At 46.5% G+C, this 21,118-nt stretch overlaps 1 protein-coding gene across 1 annotated transcript in view; it reads left to right on the forward strand.

The window, feature by feature from the left end:
- The window catches only part of LOC144730833 (uncharacterized), a 77,906-nt gene that overhangs the window by 31,212 nt on the left and 25,576 nt on the right, over positions 1-21,118 (forward strand). Inside the window, exon 2 of the mRNA XM_078611608.1 lies at positions 6,438-6,524. Coding sequence (XP_078467734.1) covers positions 6,438-6,524 — 87 coding nt within the window. The remainder of the gene's footprint in view (positions 1-6,437; positions 6,525-21,118) is intronic.

Consider the following 21,118-nt stretch of genomic DNA (forward strand, 5'->3'; position numbering starts at 1 on the left):
CGTCTGTCTGTATGTGTGGGTGCCCATGTGTCTTCGTGTACCCGCGTGTGTGTGTGAGTGTGGGGTGCACGCGCGCGTGTGTGTGTGTGTGTGCACGCGTGTGTGTGCACGCGTGTGTGTGTGTGGGTGCAGGCGCGCGCGTGTGTGTGTGTGGGTGGTGCTTGTCAGACTGCCGTGGGGCGCATATTTCCCCTGGCACCGCGCTTTCTGTGCGTCACTGTTGGCAAGGGGGGTGGGGGTGGATGTGGGGGGGGGGTAGCACCGCAATGCAAGGGGGGGGGGCGGTGACATTTTGCATCCCACTGCAGATGTCTATTTTTAGCCGGCAGTGCGAGCGATAGTGCTGTGGGGATATGCAGGCTCGGTGAGGATCAGTAGCAGCGGCAGCAGCAGCAACAACTTGGAGCTCATGCAGAATATTGTGGCCTCGGCGATGTTAAGACTCAATCAGGCTCACTCAAATCAGAAGCCCGAAAGAAAATTGCGTATTTATCGGCAGTACAAATATTCGCGTAAGGCTCCGAGACGTTGTCGAATACGCTGATTGTGTTTTTTTGTGTGTGTGCGTGCTGTGTGTTTTAAAGTTGTGCGTTTTAACAATAATAATAACTGGGGACCATTTATAACGGTTAACAGTCCTTGGCCTCATAGATATTGGGCAAATTCAGCAGCATTGCTTTCAGCAAGCCTGACGCTGCTGATGGAGACATTGAATGTGGAAACCGGCCCAGAGTTTGCCCCTTGAGTTGAATAAATTCTGCTGTAAGAATGCGCTCCCAAAATTCCGTGCCGTGTTCGGAATGTTTCATGTGGACATAAAAATATGGTGAAGGAGGCGTAATGTGTTCGCTTGTTGATTCAACAATTGTCGTGCCAACCGTACACTCAAAAAAGCACCCCAAAGATGACATTTATAATCATAGGTATGAAACTCAGAATGACCAGCGTGGTGAAGTATGGTCAAACAAAAGCACCACAACTGGCGTAACGTGGGGAGGCATTCATCCGTTGCTGGAATGAAAATGGAATAAATTTAATTCAATTCGATTTTATTTTTCGAACGTCTCTAAAGAGGAAAACATAGATTTTTTTTTTCAGACGCAATAACCGAGATAATTCCAGTAATTTATATTAAAGACATGGAACAAACAACTGGCATCATTAACCCACCGCCATCCGATTCTCAGTGTGACGCTCACGATCCATTGTTATGGAATTAAATGGCAGCTCGGCCCGTGTCGACACGTGTCACTTGACCTTCATGTGGGTTAAACCGATTTTGCAGCAGGATTACAAAACGCATCTCTGTTTTGTAAAGGAAATAGAGATTGTTCAACCGTGTACTGTACTGTGAAATGCCTTAGATTGTCTGCATAAGGAGCGTGTTACTTAGTCCATACATTACATGTGGTCAACACACTTTTTCTGGCACAAGGTATTCCAACGGATTTAGGGTAATTTTGGGGTGCTGATTCCAAATCTGGCATCAGTTTTTGTCTATCACATCAGGTTTTTGAGATATCAAATATTGCATTTTCAATAAAAACTGCAGAAGAAAAATATTAAATAAATGTGGATATCTACATAAACTGAATGCACCCCAAGAGCACCGCCATCACTGAGACGAAGCGATGACATCAGTTCACGTGCAAATGGCACAGATTGTGGCATCGCAGGATCACGAGACGTGGGGGGTGGGGGGGGGGCTCGTCTAGCAGTGGACAGACGACGGCTTAAGACGACGACGATGAAATACCGACAATTAAAGGCATGGCTATATTCGCAATTATTTAATTCTGGCGAGTATGGGAAGCTTACTCACAAAATCGCAGGTAAATTATTCAATACAATTTAGATTGGTAACCCCAAAGCGCTATTACAACCGGCTCAATCTTAGAATGCCACTTAACAGTGAGTTGACCAGCAACTGGAATGGAATGTAGGTGAGGCAAAACCCATTCGATTGTAATCACCGCCTCCACTGGAGGCATTAATGAACAGCGGAGCGCCAAGACCCTGCCATTTGGAGGTGGCGTCGCGGAATTGCCCTCTCCGATGCGGGGAGTGCTCACCACATATGACCTCCGCCTCCCGGCAACACCAAGCGGGGATTTAGCAACACGAAGGCTTAAACAATACGCCAGTGGACATGGCGATTGATCTGTATCAGATGCAGCCGGAGATGTCTAATTCAATCAATAATTGATGAATGAAGCTTAATATGCGCCCATCTTCAAGTCACTCAGCGCAGAGGTTTTCAAAGGGAGGTGTAACAATGCATCGATCCATCAGAGCACCCTCGACTCCCGCGCTCGAGATACGTGCGTTGCATCGTGACTCTGAATGATGCGGTCCGCCGTGACATTTCGGTGATTGGAGTGGACAGAAATGCAAATACGGGACAGAAAACAAAATGAGACACCGTACAATACAGAGCAGAGATGTTTTAACGCGTTAGGCTTTCGAAACCAGTATCCACAAATATTTTTGTTGGGTTAGATGGCGTAAATGTAAGTGCGTCGTTAAACCCGCCACCACCAAGACAGCCAATTCGTAAGTGTTTGTCTTTCGGTTGCACTGTACAGCTCTCCGACGCGCTTCCGAGTTTGTACCGTCACACTTGTCCAGCGTGGTGTCCGATGTTCTGCTCCACGTGCTGGTAGCTTCTTCTCGAGGAAGCGAAATTCACTCCCCCCCCCCCCCACCTTCCTTTCCGACGAAGGCGAAATTTCAGTTGCTGCGCGTTTTCCGCGGAGGTCGCAGCAAGCGGAGCAAAACGTCGGGCATCGCTGCGCCCAACGGCAACAACCGCACTGCCCCAAGACACACAAGAAGAACAACAAAATAAATTTCGATTTAAAGCTTTTGTGACTGCAGGGATTCATCTTATTGGTTCTTTCGGTAAAGTCACGTAGAAGGGAAATAATAAAATAATAAAAATAAAACATCATAAAATAATTCTCACGACGTTTCAGCCACAACGCAAAACCAGGTCTGTCGGGGAGACAGCGTCTCACCTGAGGACGGCTGCTTGCGTTGTGGCCGAAACGTCGTGAGAATAATTTAATTACGTTTTATTTTTATTATTTTATTATTTCCCTTCTACGTGACTTTACCGAAAGAACCAAGAAGAACAACAAAATAATTCCATTCTCGAATGGAATCATGAGCTTAAATTGAGGCAATTCATCTGAATCGTCCGAGGGAGAGAGGAGAAGGGGGGGTTAAATTGTAATAACAAGCAGTTGTGAACCTTTCGGTCATCATGTCACCGAGCCATGCATGCTGCGTGAGGGTTTCCCCGCGGGTTCACCGAGCCCAAAGTGAAATGTCGCTTTGCGTGCCCCAAGCAAACGCAGCTGCCCGCGTTTCGTGTTCGGCTTCGATGCAGACGACAATTGCTGGAATCGGTCATTGTCGTCTGACTTTGCCGGTGGAAAAACAAACCGGACACAACCCAAAAGTGCTTTTTGGCGGCGGGCGGGGGGGGGGCAGTGCCTTAGCCCCCCCGTCGCTCCCCCCCTTATTTCTAGCCAACAGTTATCTATCAAAAGGGGAAACCCTAAAGCCAGATGGCTGCGGGATGGGCTCTGTAAAAGAGCGGAACTTTAGAGGTCGGATGTGGGCGTGAGCTGAGCCAACACCTTGCGGGATCTGCTCGCAGCGATAGCAGAGATGCGGCTGCCATCAACAGCATGGACAGCAAGCGACCTCCGTATCTCGATCAATTCACCGCAGCTCACGGGACGTTGTTGCCGCGTCGGTGCGGTACGCGCCACTCTGGGCTCGCAACCCAGACGGAGGTCACCGCTTCGATTCGACCACCCGGCGCGGCAGCTGAACCAGCGGGGGCGGGTTTTTTTTTAATCCAAGCACCATCACCAAGCACCACCACCGCCGCCTCCGCCGGCTCTGTCCAGCCAGCAGTGTCTAGAAAACATGCGTCTGGAGCTGTGCATTTGGAAATAATCCAGATTGAAAACTCATTTTCTTTCTAACAGAATTCGATGTCTAGCGTTGTTGTCCTTCCCGCGCACCTCCGATTAGCACGGTTGGGCTACGTACGGTGCGAAAGAAGTTCAACATACAGCACACACTTCACCCCACCACACACACGGCGAGGGAAGTGGGGTCAAGTGTGGGTAACTCCCCCCACCCCCCACCTTATCCAAGACGCCTCGTCAATGTTTGAAGAGTAATTGGCACTAATTCGTCACCAATAATTCCATCGGAGGCCCTCCCGACAGAGCATCAACGAGCGCAGGCAAATCCAACACCTGCCCCCATTGCCAAAACCACTGGTGCTGAACGTGGAGCGCGCGAGGGTCACTTGCTACGGTGAATCAATCACCACAATTATTATTATTGTGCGAAACCAGATTTGACAAATGGATGCAGAGGAGAGGGCCTATCGGAGGCTGCCGGGGGAGGGCAGCGGGGGGGGGGGTCACGTGCAGAAGACAACGGGAGGGGGGGAATGTGCGCGTCGAGTCTGGGAGGGAGGGAGTGAGAGACAGGGAGTGGAGGAAGCTCAGTTGGGGGTCAGACAGGGGCAAGGGGAAAGTGTGGGGGGGGGGGGGGTGTTGAGGGGGGGGGGGCATGGCCTTGCGGGGGGATGGGAATGGGTTTGTGGATGCACACCGCCCCAAGATGAATCGAGTGACGATACATCGACATCACGCATTTATTGCGCTGTGAGACCACGGTAAGGTGTTCGCGTGTCTAGAATCCACCGCGATGTCTTTAATTTCTAATAATGAAGCGGCTACGCGTCGTCATCGTCGTCAGGCGTGTTCGATCCACTGCTAGATGAAGGCCTTGCCACGTTGGCTCCCCCTTCTCTCGCGATTCTGAAGTGATGGGCTTCAGCACCAGCACACGGGCTGGTTTCGTCGCTCCATCTCATCTCGTATTATTGAGACTTGCTAAAGTCTGCAGCGGAGGTGCACATATGATGATGAGGGATGGGGGGGGCTACAATAGCAGTTCCTCCCACCCCTACCACCTTGGGGACCGTAAGTCATATACCGTTGTTTCGAGATTTTCCATGAATTTCAAATTGGGGCAAATCATTATTGATGTAAAATCTTGACTTGAAGCTTTCGTGACTGCAGGAATTCATATTCGTTGGGTCGTTCGGTAAAGCCACGTAGATAGAAAAAAATAATAAAATTATCACGACGTTTCGATCGCAGCACAAGCAATCGTCATCAGGTGAAAAAATATAGCGAGAGAGTTGCCTCGCTATGGCTTTACCCAAAGACCAAAAGAACATTATTGATGTATTTCGATTTAAAGCTTTTCGTGACTGCAGGGATTCATCTTCTTAGTTCTTTCGGTAAAATCACGTAGAAGAGAAATAATAAAATAATAAAAATAAAACATCATAAAATACAATTCTCACGACGTTTCGGCCACAACGCAAGCAGAAACGTCGTGAGAATTGTATTTTATTATGTTTAATTTTTTTAATTTTTATTATTTCCCTTCTACGTGACTTTACCGAAAGAACCAAGAAGATTATTGACGTACATTTTTTTCTCATAAATGTAACGCCATATAATAAACAACGAATGTGCACGCGGTTATCTTGTTTCCAGGCAATGAATGGCTCCGTATTACAAATTTCCACCCCTCCGACCTGTTTGCTGGCTTCTCTAGTGAGCCTCTTAGTTCACGATAATAACCCTCTCCAAGGCCAGAACACCTCCGGCATGTAGATGTGTGCATCTCGCCGGGCTCTCTCACCCATTGTGAATTAAGACGTCTTATGTCACCGTCTTGGGGACAGTGAATACGGATATACGGTTTGTAAGTCCCATTTACGCGTGGCCTCTCCCACAGCTTCGGCAATTACAATTCGAGGCTAATCAGCGCGAGGAGGCTTTTTTTTACGTTCAAAGCGGGAACCGACACGCCACGCGCATCAACATCTCATCCCCCCATTCGACACATAGGCCTCCAACCTCCTCGACAGATATCAAGCCCCCGACGTCAGCCTCTCTCAGCCCAAACGCCACGAAGCCCACAGCCACTGCACCCTCACAATCGCTCCATCTCAAGCCACCACCCTTCGTCACCGCAAAACCCAACGTAAACGCGGTGTTGTGAAGCATTGCATTGATTGACGCGTGGCGTGAATGGCACTTCGCGTGTATGACCAACGCGTGCCTTCTAGCGGTGGGCTGGGTGCATTATGTGTAAATGTAAAACAGCAAAGAACGGCGACAAAATCAGTGCGGTGTCCCCCACGTGGGGACGGCAATGCTTACCACCACCCCTCCCTCCCTCCCCCCGACCCCATCCGAGTGGTATGATGAATTGTCACGATTCGTGGGGTCGCGATTATGATTGAAGGAGCAGCTTATTTTCTGGTCTCATTTTTACCATCTCCTTTGTATTGTTTCTCATTTTTTTCTTTTGGCTCGTTTGTACAGTTTCGTTCCTCTACCCATTTCGAGGAATCGACCTGCCAGACTGACTGTTTCAGCTCATCCATACTGTGTTCAACCAACACAATGCAGGTCAAAAGCACTTCTCTTTACCGCGTCTTGCCCTTTGCTGCACCGCTCTGCGCATTCTTTGGAATTTCCTCCGCCGTAGTTTTCTTTCCCCAAGTTGTGATTGAGCTTCTCTGTCGCTCTTGCTGTTGCTAAATTCAATCGACGTATCCACGCTTTGTCAATTGCCACGTTGACGGTTTGCTGTTTGTTCGCTGGCTGCTTGGCATGTGTTTTAGGCCTTTGAGCCTGTGATCGGCAAAAACCGTGATTTTAAAAAATTGTGTTGCCTAAATGTAACGCGAGCATCGTACGATATTTTGCTGCATGTAATTTGTATGGATCGTGAATAGTGATTCGCCACGTTGCGTGTTTGATGCATGTACCATGAGCATGAGATTTTGTTTTGAAACGATTAATCTTGACCTGCCTACCGTTTACATTTCTAAAACATTAAAACCGCTGCAATTTTCCTGGATAACGGTCTCTCAAACTCCAGTCCTCACGCCCCATCGTGGTGCAGGTTACCCAACGGTTACCAAACCCACGGTTACCAAATCCTCTCCTTTAACAAACGAGGTAACGTTGCATGCGTCTGCAGAACGGTAAACACTGAACTCTGCAGCAGTGGTGCCAGAGAACTGGGGTTTGAGAATCTCCTATGACAAGGAAGCCCTATCCTCGGGAGAAAAAAAAACATCTAATTTTTTAATTGAAAATAACAATATTTGATCACTTTTTTGTTAATACCTTGCTCCTCCCAAACGTGGGATATTGTTGGTGAGGTGTAAAGGAAAGCAGTGAAGAACTCCGTGCTTCTGAAGAAGAGTTGCAACCTTCTCCATCAAATCGATGAGACAGATGTTACCGCTTTTTATAGTGGTCTAACCAACATAGAATTGGAATAGTGCATTGAAAGTTGGGTGATAGATAAGAAAGCAGAACACACTAAGACGATTGTCTGAAACCACAAAACGATTCGTTGCTGAGGAAGAGGATAAATATAAAACTAGACAGAGATGCGAAACTGAAGATTGAATACAGAGAACGATTAGGAAAATAATGAGAAAAAGAATCAATGAACACAAAGACAATCATGATTGAAGACATCATAGCAAGGTATGGGAGCATTAAAGCAGCAATAAGGATGTTGATGATTTGCATTTAAAAACATTTACATGTGGTAGCCCTTATGGAGAAGGATAGAACCATAAACATTCCCTCCATTGTAAAATCAATGGAGGAATTTCAAGCAGATCTCCAATAGGAAATGAAATGACATAGCCTATACATCAGATCATCTTTCAGATGAAGAGAAAAAGGTTCCAGATGCCACACAGGAAGAAGTCAACTCTGCACTTCGCACTTCAATAAAGAACCTCTGATTAGCGCGGTTGGCTACATCCGGTGTGAAAAAAGTGGGACTAATTGTAAAAACAATAACACATTCCTGCGGAGGGAGCTGGTAGGAACGTTGGGTTGCTCGGTCAATGGCCAGGGTCAACGGCAGCGTGGTGTATTCCGCAAATATGGCCGACTGTGAGGGCGGGCACAAGCCGGCGTGAGTAGGTTAAACGTTGAGTTTTATAAGGGCACCACGGGGTGACCAGCCCCTCCCAACCCAGCCCCACTCCTCCCACCCCCCACCCAGCCCCACCCTCCCCACCCCCACCCAGCCCCTCCCCACCCTCCCCACCCAGCCCCTCCCCACCCTCCCCACCCAGCCCCTCCCCACCCTCACCTCCCCACCCAGCCCCTCCCTCCCCACCCAGCCCCTCCCTCCCCACCCAGCCTCTCCCTGCACGACGGACGGACAGACACAATAATCCCCTGTGGGCTGGTGGAACCAGGTGGTTCCTACCAGTATCAGCAGACTTGTTCAACAAATACTTAAATAGAATTGAAAGACTGATCTTGGAATGATGCCTAAATCATTGTTCTATTTTCAAACTCAGATCAAACTTGTGAAAGTCCTACATACCTTCTAGCCCATTTTCACACATTTCCCACACCTCCAATGAGCACGGTTAGCTATGTATGGTGCGAAAGAAGTTCAACACACATACAAATTGTTCACTAACATTGTTGAGAAGACATTAAGGAAAATTTAGAGGCCAACGAACCATGTGAGCAAGCAGTGTTTAGCAAAGGTTTGTCTTCCATCGATTACAGACAAAACCATTAATCAGGTTCTGGAAAAAAAACCCATTGAGTTTCATTCACCATGGCGCCTGACCATTGTAGGCTTTGACAAAGGCATTTGGCTCAGGAGAAATTAATGCAGTCATCCAAGCTGTCACAAGGAAAGGCATAAATTTATTGTTTTGTTAAGTAAAACAAAACATTTGCCAACATGGAACAGCTGCACGAAGATTACACGAAGGAAATGCCAACGTACATGTTCATTGGGGAGTCAGACAGTCCGGTACATTTTTGCCAAACTTATTCACAACAGCATACGATATTTTGCAAGACGTGGATCGGAGTATAGAGGCACACAGTTCCACGGAGAAAACATCCAACTTAGATGTGCTGTCAGCATCGTCATTACAACGTCCAATGGCAATAAACTTGCAGGAAAGAGTTAGAAGCACAGACTAAATACGGCTGAAATGTTCAAACTCATGATAAATAAGAGCAAGCAAAGGTCATGTATAAACAGTTCTGGGGTGGGGGGGGGCACAATTGGAAATACAGCACAATACGTACACCTCCGACAGCCGTCGATCATCCACATAAGTTTATGGGCCACAAAAAACCAGCAGATGCAAAAAAATGTCAAGTGTAAAATCCCTCTCTGCAGTGAGCAACTATGGTCACCCAGAACAGAACCGCGAAACATCTCACGAACTCAGTGGTCCAGTTCACAAATACGAAGAGTGGGGGGGGGCATCATCATCATCACAGTGACGCACCGCTCCGCTATTCCCGACGCAAATGATGTGGCTCAACGACCTGAATGAAAGACTTCTGTATGGGTGTTGCACTTCATCAATAGCCGCCACGCCTGAGGTTCCTTGAGTGACCCGAGGAGCCATACTCAATAAGGGCACCCACATCCGCCAGGCACTTGGCAACCAGTGTGGTGAAGTATGGTCAAAATAACCCCCTTGACCAAAATGCATTGGCATTGGGTGCACAAGCATAGATAATAATAATTGAAATAAGTAAATTCAATACATCAACAAAATTGTGGCCTTTAAAGGAAAATTTTACATTGGGGGATGTTATTTTCCAATGGCCCTTCGTAGCACATAAATAAAGGAACATTTATGTGCGATGAATTAAAGTTCTGATATGAGCAACACATGCTTACACTCCACTGGTGGGAGAAGGCTCAGGGCAACATTCTGATACAAGCACACTGCTCCGGATAAAAGCACTTGCCGACTTTGCTTCCAAGGGAAGTGTGCTTTTGATGTCGCTCACCTCCGACTCAGGTCGCCTTGCACTTAACCGCTGCGCAAGGGGAAATTCCCCAGCCGAAAATGATGGGCGCATGTGTGTGACAGATTGTTTGCAAGGGCGCCTTCTTCACGTTACGTATTTTTAGCTCCCAGTGATACGTGGCAGGGCGAGCGTTTTTGAGTTTGCGCTTAGAGACGGCACAATGCATTGCTTTCATGCTGCGCACTGAGCGATATTGGAGGTGCGCACCTCCGCTGTTGTTCACGCGTCGAATGAGGGTACAATCAGCATCTCGGAGGTCTCCCTGATGCGATTCTATCGCTGTGAATGACAGAGAGTCAAGTGATAAATATATATTTTCAATATCTTCCTTTGTTTGCACTTCCTATGGGTAAGGATTGCAGAATAATATGGGTACTATATTTAACAGCAGAAAACCCCTCCTCCAGTGCAGCGATATATGTGATAAACTTACACGTGAATAACTTTTTTTTTTTCAAATCAAAATAATCCAGTGAACTGGGGATCCTTTTTTTGTACGTGGAGAGCTACACACAGCGCCACCGCAGAAAAAAACCCACGCAGAACCTTTTCCTGAGCTTCCTTTGCAGAGGCTTTGGAGTGTTATCCCTCCTCAGATTTGGTGGATTCTCTCCAGGTACCCCAGTTCTCCTCCCACAGACCAAACACTGAAATTGGCCAAACACTCCAATGCGGGAGACCCTTTTGGAAAGGAGTCTTGAGACGCACTTGAAGCTGTCATTGATAAACACCAACTTTTATTATCGTTGTGCTTAATTTCCATAAATAAATAATGTCCATGAGATCATTACGTACAGTGCAGTAGTTTTTTGTAACCCACAGCCTTATATTTCCCAATTTACCAAAGAATCGGTTTGTTGTCGTTGTGAAATGGCTGAGCCACTGTACTTGAAATTAAAAATTCGCCAGTTCGGTTAGAGATCTCCCAACAATGGCAGTTGAAAAACAATGGTTGCAGTTGAAACAATGGATGCAGTTGAAACAATGGATGCAGTTGAAACAATGATTGCAGTTAAAACAATGATTGCAGTTGAAAAAGTGGATGCAGTTACAACAATGGTTGCAGTTGAAAAAGTGGATGCAGTTGAAAAACAATGGATGCAATCGAAACAATGGAAGCAGTTGAAGCAATGTATGCCGTTAAAACAATGGTTGCAGTTGAAAAACAATGGTTGCAGTTGAAACAATGGATGCCGTTGAAACAATGGCTGCAGATGAAACAATGGTTACGGGATTCTTGTCCACCGAGAAGTATAAATGGGTGCGCCATAGTTAGTCGTTGCGTGCGGTGGGGGTAAAGTGTGGATAATCCCAGCTCTTCCAAGAAGAGTAGTCCAGCATCGAAGAGCAGGCCAAAATACCACCTAGTGGGGAGGCCATTCCACCAGCCGTGGAAATGAAAAGTAATTTCATGGCGACACCTTTCACCACCTTTACGAACAAACAAAAAATGTAGCCGTGGTACAATCTCGAATTTGTCTTGCCCACGTACATTGATGTGCGAGGTATGAATGCCTTACTAACTTACTTGCACCGTCGGTCTGTCTTCGTGGAGGTTTTTTGCGTGGTTTAACCAAAGGAATGTTGTGCTTGGTCGCTCAGTGTCGAACTCAGAAACAGCTAAGACGAGGTCAACACAGACACATGCGTGTTGGTGCAGTTCCTTGCATAAGGAGATTATTCTCCCACTGAGCCAGCCAATAACCTCTTTAATTTGTTTTCTAATACGGATTTGTGGGCTATTCCACTGAGGGTCGCCCATGGGTTATTCCCCACGCAGCCAGGGGTAGGAACACACAGAGACAGGCCTAATGGGCAGGTCCAGTTCGAGTGCTGAGGCTTTAGAACATGTTTAGACAAGACGTCGCATATCTCACTCGCTGGCGACTGAGGTATCTGCGAATATGTGAAAGAGCCGTAAATTTGAGCATCTATAGAAAATTAGTTAAATCCAAACACTGCACTCAGTATGGGCAGTTCATCTTCTAGGTGCTCCGGTTTTCCCCCCACATCAAGCACTCATGAATTGGCCAATAGCATCTTGCTATATAGAGGACGGCAAAGCTTGGGGAATTGTTGGCACCGGCTCATCGCGTGGCTGCCTTCCCGCTCGCCTGTCGTTCCTCTGTCTTGGAGAGCGAGCCTACGCCGCGTGGTGCCTCACAAGTCAAACTTAGCAATTCATTGGCGAGGGCAAGGAGTATACGGTGGGATATGCGACAACTTAACTGGAAAGCTTCACCGAGTCTCAAGACTCTTGTTTTAAAGGAGAGTGTAAGCATTAGGACTTGTGGCCAATGCATTTTTTCAAAAGTGTTTTAGGTGTGTGAGCAAAATCGAAAGTGCTCAGGGAACAAATGAGGGGAGAGCACTCGAAGGACTTGCACAGATGGGTTCATGAACCCGCTCACTGTACTGCCATCTCTCGGTGACCTCGCAGCTCTGCAGGTTTGGAAGTTTTGCAAATCTCTACATGGTCACGGTGTAATGGGTGTATTGTGTTGTGTGAAGGTGGTGGTGATGTGTAATGGTGTTGTGTGAAGGTGGTGGTGATGTGTAATGGTGTTGTGTGATGTAATGGTGTTGTGTGATGGTGGTGGTGGTGATGTGTAATGGTGTTGTGTGATGTGATGGGTGTTGTGTGATGGTGGTGATGTGATGAGTGTTGTGTGATGGTGGTGGTGATGTGTAATGGTGTTCTGTGATGTGATGGGTGTTGTGATGGTGGTGGTGATGTGTAATGGTGTTGTGTGATGGTGGTGGTGGTGGTGATGTGTAATGCTGTTGTGTGATGTAATGGGTGGTGTGTGATGGTGGTGGTGGTGATGTGTAATGGTGTTGTGTGATGGTGGTGGTGATGTGTAATGGTGTTGTGTGATGTGATGGGTGTTGTGTGATGGTGGTGGTGATGTGTAATGGTGTTGTGTGATGTGATGGGTGTTGTGTGATGTGATGAGTGTTGTGTGATGGTGGTGGTGATGTGTAATGGTGTTGTGTGATAGTGATGGGTGTTGTGATGGTGGTGATGATGCCTAATGGTGTTGCCAGCACCTTCGATTAGCACGGTTGGCTACGTACGGCGCGAAAGAAGTTCAACATACGCACATACAAACATCCGCCAACGCTTGGATCCAAAAGACGTGCACCGCCATACCCCACGTGCTGTTCACATTCGACACATCACCACGTGGACTTCTTGGCTCCCTTTAGAAATGACAGCCGCCCTCACCTCCTACCTGCCAAAGGCGAGAAAACCCCCTACCAGCCATGCCGGATAGCACCAAAGTCTGGATGAAAGACACATTGCGGATCGCGTTTGATTTAAGTAACCCGCCTATTGCAATTGGTATTTTTGAGGCGGGGAAAAAACCCACCTCTAAGTGATCATATCTTGGTCCTGCGCTCCTTGAAATGTAAGCTTGTGAATCACATTTGATTTAAATAACCCTATTGCATTTGGGATTTTTTTTAAAAGCCTCCAAGTGATCATATCTTGGCACTGCGGTACTTGAAATGTAAGCTTGGAGGCTTTTTTGGAAAGGCACTGCATGAATATATCTGGTGACAGGACAAAAAACGCCAGGTCTTCTGTCAAGAGGTGTGATGTGAATTTCAATCATTTTATTTTATATGTTCAAACCAACTATATAAAAATAATCCGTGTTAGTGCCTATAATAATATTGATACTCTGTTATTTATCCAAATAAAAGAAACCTCTAGAATCGCACAGTCCATTCCTTGACAAATATGGGAAAGAGCAGAATTGTGATCTGGATTAAAAATCCGTGTCAGTGCCTACAATAACATTAATACTCTTTTATTTATCCAAATGAAAGAAACGTCAAGACTGTCACCAGATCACAGAATTGTGATCTGCAGACTCGGAACGCCCCACATTTCTCATCAGATCCCGGAAGCTAAGCAGTGCTTGAGCCTGGATAGACCTTGGATGGGGATGACCACCGTTCATAGGCAGGGCCATCCATAGGAGGAGGGAAGGGGGGGGGGTGCAAGAATATCCTTTATGGAAAAAACAAATGTGATGAAACATCGAATAAACATGAAAATAAATATTAAGTGTGTAAATAAAACATCACTTTCATCCCTAACCTGCCATATCCCGTCGTTACTTGAAAGTTGACATCTGACCTTCAATGTCTCCCCCTGTTGCCCGATTAACGCATCCTTCAAGGGCTGCTGTTACACCCACAACCATATGGCTTTGAGTGTTCCCTTGTCATCATCATCGTCGCCAAGTGTCAGGCTTTCGGTGCCATACAAATCTTTGTCTGGACAACCTTGCCTTCCTTCATCTTGCTTACGGGTTTCACTCCAACTGCTCCACCTCAAGCTTCGTGACAATGATACCCAAGATGTCAAACGCTTCCACCGTTTAACATCTCGGCGCGTCTTGCGCGTTTGGCTTCCCGTATTCCTCCTCCGCCCCCCGTGGCGAGATGTTAACTACCTCGCCTGGTATACAGGAGGTCGTAGGTTCGATCCCGACCCTGACGCTTGCTGTAGATTTGGAGTTTGCGTGTCTCTCTCATCATCATCATGGTGGCTGAGAGATGTTAACTACCTCGCCTGGTATACAGGAGGTCGTAGGTTCGATCCCGACCCTGACGCTTGCTGTAGATTTGGAGTTTGCGTGTCTCTCTCATCATCATCATGGTGGCTGAGAGATGTTAACTACCTCGCCTGGTATACAGGAGGTCGTAGGTTCGATCCCGACCCTGACGCTTGCTGTAGATTTGGAGTTTGCGTGTCTCTCTCATCATCATCATGGTGGCTGAGAGATGTTAACTACCTCGCCTGGTATACAGGAGGTCGTAGGTTCGATCCCGACCCTGACGCTTGCTGTAGATTTGGAGTTTGCGTGTCTCTCTCATCATCATCATGGTGGCTGAGAGATGTTAACTACCTCGCCTGGTATACAGGAGGTCGTAGGTTCGATCCCGACCCTGACGCTTGCTGTAGATTTGGAGTTTGCGTATCTCTCTCATCATCATCATGGTGGCTGAGAGATGTTAACTACCTCGCCTGGTATACAGGACGTCGTAGGTTCGATCCCGACACTGACACTTGCTGTAGATTTGGAGTTTGCGTATCTCTCTCATCATCATCATGGTGGCTGAGAGATGTTAACTACCTCGCCTGGTATACAGGAGGTCGTGGGTTCGATCCAGACCCTGACGCTTGCTGTAGATTTGGAGTTTGCGTGTCTCTCTCTCTCTCAACATCATCATCACGGTGGCTAGAAAATGTTAACTACCTCGCCTGGTATACAGGAGGTCGTGGGTTCGATCCAGACCCTGCCGCCTGCTGCTGTATATTTGGATTTTGCGGTGTCTCTCTCCCCGTGATCGCGTGGATTTTTCTCCGGGTCCTCCGGTTTTTCCCTCCACATTTAGAAGCAACACCACGCGGTTAGAATATTTGTCTGCTATAAATTTCCACACGATGTTAAGCCACTTCGTCGACCTATCATTTGTGGCCAGGTCGCTTGTGAGAAAAAAACTACACAGCTCAAGTGGGGTCTTACCTGGTGAAATAAACAACATGTATATTTTTAGTTTAAAATTAAAGTCGCAAGCGTCGTCCCCGCACTACGTGACGCGTCTCTCTGCGGAGAAAGCGCCGTCGCTGCACATGTTATTTTTAATTTTATGTTTTTTGATATTCGTCAAGGGATTTTTCTCCCGTCACCTCCACTGAGGGATTCCATCGACAGGGGGGGGGGGGGTAGTGAGTGAGTGAGGATTGCGCGCTAATTACGAACGAAAAAGGAAATGATTGCCGAGGCTGCGAATACGAGAGAGGCTTAACGGAGAGATTTTACTCTTACGGCGGCTTTATTGGCTGTTTACACTGCACCAACAGGGGCTCATCATCAGAATATAAACCCCCTGGCCTACATATTACAAACACCATGCACAGGTGTCGAAAAAAAATGTAACCCCACCCCCATAATTAAATTTGATTAATTAAAACAACTCAATTGCCTGCGATGAAACATTTTAAGTATCCTATTAAATTAAATGAGGAAACAAACACACACATAAAACCTCGCATGCTGTCAAATCGTACATTTTCGAGGGTCTTGGCCTAAATTACGTTTTGAAATTGATTCGACATTTAATTTTCTTGACATCGACTCACAATGGTGAAGGAAATTGGGTCAATCAATTCCTGGGTGATCAACTTTTGCACGGTGTGGAATTTGTTGTGAGCGATCGAATGAGATACGTAGAGAACGGGACCTTTTTTTGCAAGCATCAAAGTATGAAAAAATAAGAATAGATTTTACCGTTTCTGGCAATAAAACAGGTGTTAAGATATTCCTGGTTCTTTCGGTAAAGTCACGTAGAAGGGAAATAATAAAATAATAAAAATATAAAACAATAACAATTCTCACGACGTTTCGACTGCAACACAAGCAATTATCATCAGGTGTGTTTGTGCTTGTGTTGCAGTCGAAACGTCGTGAGATTTTTTATTGTTTAATATTTTTAGTATTTTATTATTTCCCTTCTACGTGACTTTACCGAAAGAACCAAGAATATGAATCCCTGCAGTCACGAAAGCTTTAAATCAAAATTTAGGTGTTAAGATGTTCAATCACCAAATAGAAACCTTTTGCAAGAAATCAAGTCTGCATTAAACACACGTACGTTTGGTGAACGTGCAAACAAAGGTACGTACAGCAGTTGTCTATTCATGAAAACGGTAATGCTCTTTCTACCTGTGTGGTTCAGGTGCTCAAACTCACCCACCCACCCACGGACCTACCCACGCACCCACACACCCGTGATCCACCCAGTCACACACTCACTCATCCACCCACTCACTCATCCACCCACTCACTCATCCACCCACCCACTCACGCATGAACCTACACCCCGACCCATGCACACACCCACGAACTTACACACCCACAGACCTAACCGTAAACCTACCCACACACTTACCCACTCACCCACGCACCCACACACCCATCCACACACCCACGCACCCACACACCCACGCATCCACACACCCACGCACCCAGCCACCCACCTGCTTCACGCGCCCACCCACACACAAACCCACGCATTTACCCATTTACCCACCCCCATGCTCGCATGCAACCACATAATCGCGAGCGACAGAAGTTGTGATTTGTACAAACTAAAGTGTCGATACTCTTTGGTTCTTTCGGTAAAGTCACGTAGGTAGAAAAAATAATAGATCACGACGTTTCGATCGCCACACAAGCAATCGTCCTCAGGTGATTGCTTGTGTGGCGATCGAAACGTCGTGATCTGTTATTTTTTTTACCCACGTGACTTTACCGAAAGAACCAAAGAGTATGGATTCCTGCAGTCACGAAGGTGTGGATGTTGTAAAGTGTCCAAATTCGATCGCGTATCAAGACGCTGCAACAAATGCATAATTTCAAGAAGCACTGGCTTTTCGAAGATTACATTCATTATGATAGAGAGGGAGTAGAGGTGACGTTATGATGTACTCAGTGCAAATGAAGACCCTTCATTGGGAGTGAGACTGTCGGTCACAGGAAAAAATAAGTGACTCGTGGAGATAATGATTTTAAATAGACTCTGGCTTGTTATTCTCATATTGCTTCTTCGAGATGAAGCGATGGACCAGTGATTAGTGCACCGCACCCAAAAGCCGGTAGCTGAAATTAAATTCCTGGTCTTGGTTAGCATTAGTGGCGAGTGATATCAGAACCAATAGCGCCCACCCCCCCCCACCAACCTGCACTGATCAGCTTGGTGAAGTATGGTAAAAAAAAATCCCCCGTAACGTGGGAAGACCTTCATTCATTGGTAGATCGAGAATCGGTGGAATTGATTTGATTTGCTTATTTTTTTTTATATAACCTCTTAATCCAAAAATATGCACAATGACGGGCTTGGCTAATGAAGGAATATACACGAGGTCTGACAGACAGGCACACACACATGGCATGGTAATTTCTTAAGCTTTGGGACTTACACTAGTTTATCTTCAACGCTGAAAATGCGTCCTTACATAATTCTCTCGCAACGGACAACTGGAAGAGCTGGCAGAATAAAATAGACAATGGTAACCAAACCTTCACTAGCCGCATTGTTTGATACATCCAATTTTTTGTTATATATATACAATTATTTAATAAGTCTGTCCCCAGTTTGATCCCGATCGTAACCATCAGAGCAGTGCAAATCCTTCTTCATGTCAGACAACGGCCCACAGAAGCGGACATCACAGAGCCGCCTCTGAAGGTGCCCTTCTAGTGACCTTTGAGCCACACAGAAGAGAGGGGGCAGCAGTTATCTATCTGCTCTGCATACAAAAAGTAATCTTCACCGCGTGACAAGTCGAGCACACATTAACATTCTCAGAGCGAGGATTTAGCCAAAATGTGTGCAGAATCAAATTAAACATGATGCTCTTTTTTTTACTGCAGTTGTGAGACCCCGTGAACTCACTACACTCGAGTTTTGTTACTTTTTATTCGAACAGATACCACATTAAATTTCGATTTAAAGCTTTCGTGACTGCAGGGATTCATCTTCTTGGTTATTTCGGTCTTCACTTGAGGACGGCTGCTTGCGTTGTGGCCGAAACGTGGTGAGAATTATTTTATGATGTTTTATTTTTATTATTTTATTATTTCCCTTCTACGCGACTTTACCGAAAGAACCAAGAAGAAGAGACCACATTTTTGAGAAGTAGGAATTATAAAGATATATTTTACATTTTCTCCTTTTGCTCAAACGAGCATTGAAAAGTGTTCATCTCCGCCCAGTCAACGGTGGTAGAAACCGCAAAATCCTCCAGCAGCGGGGGGGTGGGGGGGGCAGCAGCCTGTCTCTTCAGCATTCACGTCACGGCAACTCCGCTTGGCATTGCTGCTTGACGAAAAAAACAACCGCGGCTTCAATGGAAAGCGACTGATTACGTCACAATGGTCAGTTTGTTGAACTCGTCATCCCCGATGCACCCTATTGACGGGCTCGCGCGCTTGAATGGCTTTCAAGCCCCAGCTGAATGGGTCCCTCGAGTAACGAGCGCGAGGCCGCTCGGCAATGCAGCGCGCGTCAAAGAAGTGTCGCTCGCTGCGCGACGCTTTGTCGACGGCGTGCGAGGAGATGGATGACTCCCAGTTCACCTTGCACGGCCAACGGTGCCACGCTCGATCTCGGCTCTGGAAGAAGTTTGCGCGGCACGTGGAGCAAAAACGTCGGGCAACCGTGCCGAACAGCGCGCGGTGCAACCTGAAAACACATTTCGATTTAAAGCTTTCGTGACTGCAGGGATTCATCTTCTTGGTTCTTTCGGTAAAGTCACATAGAAGGGAAGTAATAAAATAATAAAAATAAAACATAATAAAATAATTCTCACGACGTTTCGGCTACAACGCATGCAGCCGAAACGTCGTGAGAATTATTTTATTATGTTTTATTTTTATTATTTTATTACTTCCCTTCTACGTGACTTTACTGAAAACACATCTGAAGAGCTGGATGGCGCTCGGGGTGACAAGCCCACCTTGCACGAGCAGCTCGTCACTGAGCTTGCGGGAGCGATGCGGTGGATGACAGTACGGATACATCCATTGCCATCTTGTACTTGCACGCTCCCGCATCTGTGCTCCCGCACTGGACTGGCTGCAATTGAAATTCTGCTACTTTTCCGCCACTGCTCGACTTCGTAATCCCCTCCTATCGTCTCTTTATTCCCAAGTTCATACAACCGTGATCAATTCCCGAAACGTGTTATTGCAACTCACATCTAATTGCACCTCCGCTGCTACTGTTTGTCACCAATAGCTTGGCATTTTGGCCCTTTGGGCCTTTGTGCTCAGCAACCATGATATAAATAATAATAATAATCCCTAAACCTGCACGACGTGGGGAGGCCCTCATTCAGCGGTGGATAACCAAAAAGCCTGCAGGGTCGTGGCACGTACCTGCAGGGCCGTGGCACGTACCGCCAGTTGCGTGCGCACACTGGCCTTGTCCGACACTGATCTGGCAACGGCCTACATGAGCGCACCGCTATAATTGCTGCCCCCCCCTCCTCTCCTCCAAGTGAGCTGCTACAAAAAGGGCAACTGTTCTCACTGAATAGCCCCATAAAATATTTACGGTGGGGATGTGTGTCACCTTGGTGGATACCTCCCCCACCCCTGCCACACCACTGCCATCTCCCCCCACGGTTGTGACACGGCCATCCCTATAAATAGTTTTGCGAGCGTGGTGGACTTGGAATCCGGTCGTCAACGATTCTATTCGATCTAGTGGCATGGCATTTGCAAATTAACGGTTCCAGGTTTCTCTTAATCCTCCCAATTTCTTCCGTCCGTCCGGCAGTAAAAAGTATTTGTTGGTAATTGAGGCAGATCCGACCTGTGTTTTTTGTTAGTTTTCCAAGCAGCGGGTGCTTTCAATCCAACGCTTCACTACCACCACCATAGTTGTTTTTTTGACACTTACATTTTAGTGCATTAATGAGCTTGGGGTTTAGATTTTGGGGACAGGAGACATTGAGTTGGTGAAGCGTACTGGCGTAATGCTGAGCAAATTGGACTTCCAATCTAGAGGTCTCTGGTCCAATCTCCTGGCGCGGCAATTGAAATAATGGGGCCAGTTTATTAAGCCAATAAGGGAGCAGTTATTGCTCCATCAGCAGAAAAAAAAGAGAGCAAAAAAAGCGAAGGTGTTTGTGCAAAGATGAGCCCGAACAGCGGTGAGTCATTGTTGCACCGAGACAGAATAGAGCTTTGGTCTAAAATAAGAAATGCAGCACCATCAACGCAGCGTTGGGGGGGTCTTTTCTGTAGAATATGATAATTAAGGTTTCGCTATTGTAATTGCTTTTTTTGTATTATTTAAAATGGCCGAATTTTCTATATTTTTTCTTGCCATTATTTTAATTCTGGAATGACAGACTATCAAACAATCCAAGGCGCTGGGTGGATGGTTTTCATTGCTGGATCGCGAAAGATGGTAGCTTGAGGAGGCTTTCATCCAGCAGTGGATTGACCATGGTTCATGATGGTAGAATGTTAACTCAATCGTGTTGTATTATTTTTTTTATTAAAATGTCTATAATTAGTGTTGCAGAGTAAAATCAACCAGGAAAACGGTTTGCCTTTCCAATGTGTGCATTTTAC

This window comes from Lampetra planeri, chromosome 37, assembly GCF_965212315.1.
Source record: "Lampetra planeri chromosome 37, kcLamPlan1.2.h2, whole genome shotgun sequence".
NCBI classification, from domain to species: domain Eukaryota; kingdom Metazoa; phylum Chordata; class Hyperoartia; order Petromyzontiformes; family Petromyzontidae; genus Lampetra; species Lampetra planeri.